General features: G+C 34.3%; 1 protein-coding gene across 1 annotated transcript in view; it reads right to left on the bottom strand.

Moving 5' to 3' along the window:
• Positions 1-842: 842 nt before the first annotated feature.
• The window catches only part of LOC106871867 (EF-hand domain-containing protein 1), a 113,149-nt gene continuing 111,513 nt past the window's right edge, over positions 843-2,478 (bottom strand). Inside the window, exon 12 of the mRNA XM_014918602.1 lies at positions 843-1,133. Within this exon, the coding sequence (XP_014774088.1) occupies positions 1,056-1,133 (78 nt within the window). The 3' untranslated portion in view covers positions 843-1,055. The remainder of the gene's footprint in view (positions 1,134-2,478) is intronic.

Raw genomic sequence — 2,478 nt, 5'->3', positions numbered from 1 at the left:
AAGAACTTGCAGAGTGGATCTATTTCAAACTAGGTTTCTCTTCTGTCATGTTTAACACTTTTTGCACTATTCCTTTTCAGCTCCAGCTATTGTTTCTCTTCGCTTATTAATGCATGGCTCTTCTCAGCTATATATTATCTGTTTTAGAAAAGTTATATACCCACCGATTCAGGCGGAGTGAAAAATAAAATCAAAATCAGCTGGATTCGAACTCAGAATATAACTATATAGCTAATTGCCTGTTACCTAGTGTTCTGTTGATTCAAGTATGCACTCTTACAGAATATGATTTCGGTTTTTATTGAAAATACTAAGCCAACAAATAACGAAAGTTTCTTCGGTGGCTTTCAAATAAGATGATGTAAGGTACATAACTCTACACAAAAACTTTACAAAGTTACTTCCCTTGAAATAAACTTCTCTGGCAACTTAAGGCTTATAAAGTAACGAGAAATTAGTGATTTCTCTACTCAGTGGCTAATAATTCTGCTTTCTAAAGAGAGTTATCAATTTAACGAAGCGGTAAATGGTGGGAAATCAAATATAGCAATCAATCAAGTCAGCTATTCTCTCTAAAATTGCCACAATTCCCAGTCCCTTGTCATTTCTTCAGTGAAGCCCAGTGTTTGAAGATCCCTTCTCACTACTTCATTCCATGTCTTCATAAGTCTACCCCTTCTACAGGTTCCCTCCACAATTAGAGCTTGGGACTTATAAATATATTTATTTATTTATACATGTGTATTCACACACTTTTATTAATTAGAATTTAAAATTAAAAAGAAAAAAAAGAACAAATATAAAAAGCAAAAGCTTTCCACATAATAATAATTCCACAAATATTAAAAAGTTGAGAAACTGCTTTATTTCCAATATGACTGCCATGTTAACTTTGAAATACAACTAATATAAGATATTATTAGAGCTGGATATACAGGAATAATATATCTTACTTTTTCATTTAAATATCTCATTCAGTTTTGTGGAGTATAACAAAAAAACAAAATGCAAAAAAAAAAAAAAGTTAAAAAAAGAAAAAAAGAATGCCTGGCCATTCAGTAGCTTTCCACAAAATTTCGAAATTGCTCCAATGTTATCTTCCCTTCTGGGTCATCTGTACACATTTTCACAATCTGAAAAAAAAAAAAATATTAAAGAAATGTTAGTGAGTTTATTATGCAACTTTTGAACCATGAGCTTGTCCACCCATCTACCCATCTTCTCCATTCATTATTCCTGGGAGGATTATGGCGATGGAGTCCTCAGACACCTCCTCCACAGGGTTCTATCATTAGACTTTCTTGCTGGATTCCCAAATGTGATCAAGACTGGATATTATCCAACCATCTCATCCTTGCTCTACCCACTAGTTCTCTTGTTTGTTGGCTCAGCTTTAAAAATCCATCTAGCAATACTTTCCTGTGACATTTTAATTACATGACTGTGACCAGAGCTGTGACCTATCATTGCAGAGTAGTAGCTGGACCTGGAGTAAGTTATGTCCCCTGACGAGTAACATTACTCCAGAGATCCTTCGGGATAATTCCATTTTGGCCACATATATTTGCAATTGACTTCTAGTGCAAGCATGTAGCTTAGTGGTTAGGATATTTGGCTCACAATCACAAAACTGTGAGTTTGGTTTCTTGTGGTGCATTGTGTCCTTGAGCAAGAAAGTTTATTTCACGTTGCTCTAGCCTGCTTAGTTGGCAAAAATGAGTTGTACCTGTAATTCAAAGGGCCAACTTTGTCATATTCTGTGCCATACTGCATCACCCCTGAGAACTATGCATGTCAATGCAGTGCTCAGCCATTTGCACATTAATTTCATGAGCTGGCTGTTTCATTGATCAACTCAATTGGTACACTTATCGTCATAACCAACAGAAAAACCAAGTTAGCACTCTTTAGGTCATTAACCAACATTGATGCCCATAGGTGAGATCATGAGTTTGTTGTTGGACTGAGTACATAGTAGCTTGTATTCACAGACATATCTCCAATTACTTCTGATCATCATATCCACTTTGCATTCAACTTTCAAAAGTTTTACAGGTATACTTCGCCCTAATATTATCATCATCATTTAACTTTTTAACTTCCATTTACCATGCTTGCATGAGCAAAACAAAATTTATTGAAGCAGATTTTCTAAAGCTGGATGATGCCCTTCCTGTTTTCAAGCAAGGTAATATTTCCCATAACCAGACATGATTTGCATAATGACTGGAAATGAATGATATCGCTTGTATGATGGTGATGCTTGTTTACAGGGATCACATGATTTTAATACAAGGATAAACACACACACACATACATATATGTATATGATTGATTGTTACCTCTCATGATAAATGACACTGTATTTTGTGTTTTAACATGACATCCACTTTAAGTTGAGATAAATATTACCTTTTGATATATATATATATATATATATATATATATATATATGGGAGAATGTACGAAAAAACAACA

Source organism: Octopus bimaculoides, chromosome 10 (genome assembly GCF_001194135.2).
Source record: "Octopus bimaculoides isolate UCB-OBI-ISO-001 chromosome 10, ASM119413v2, whole genome shotgun sequence".
In the NCBI taxonomy this organism is placed as follows: domain Eukaryota; kingdom Metazoa; phylum Mollusca; class Cephalopoda; order Octopoda; family Octopodidae; genus Octopus; species Octopus bimaculoides.
Note: the sequence above shows the minus strand (reverse complement) of the source record. Positions and strands in the feature narration are given on the sequence as shown.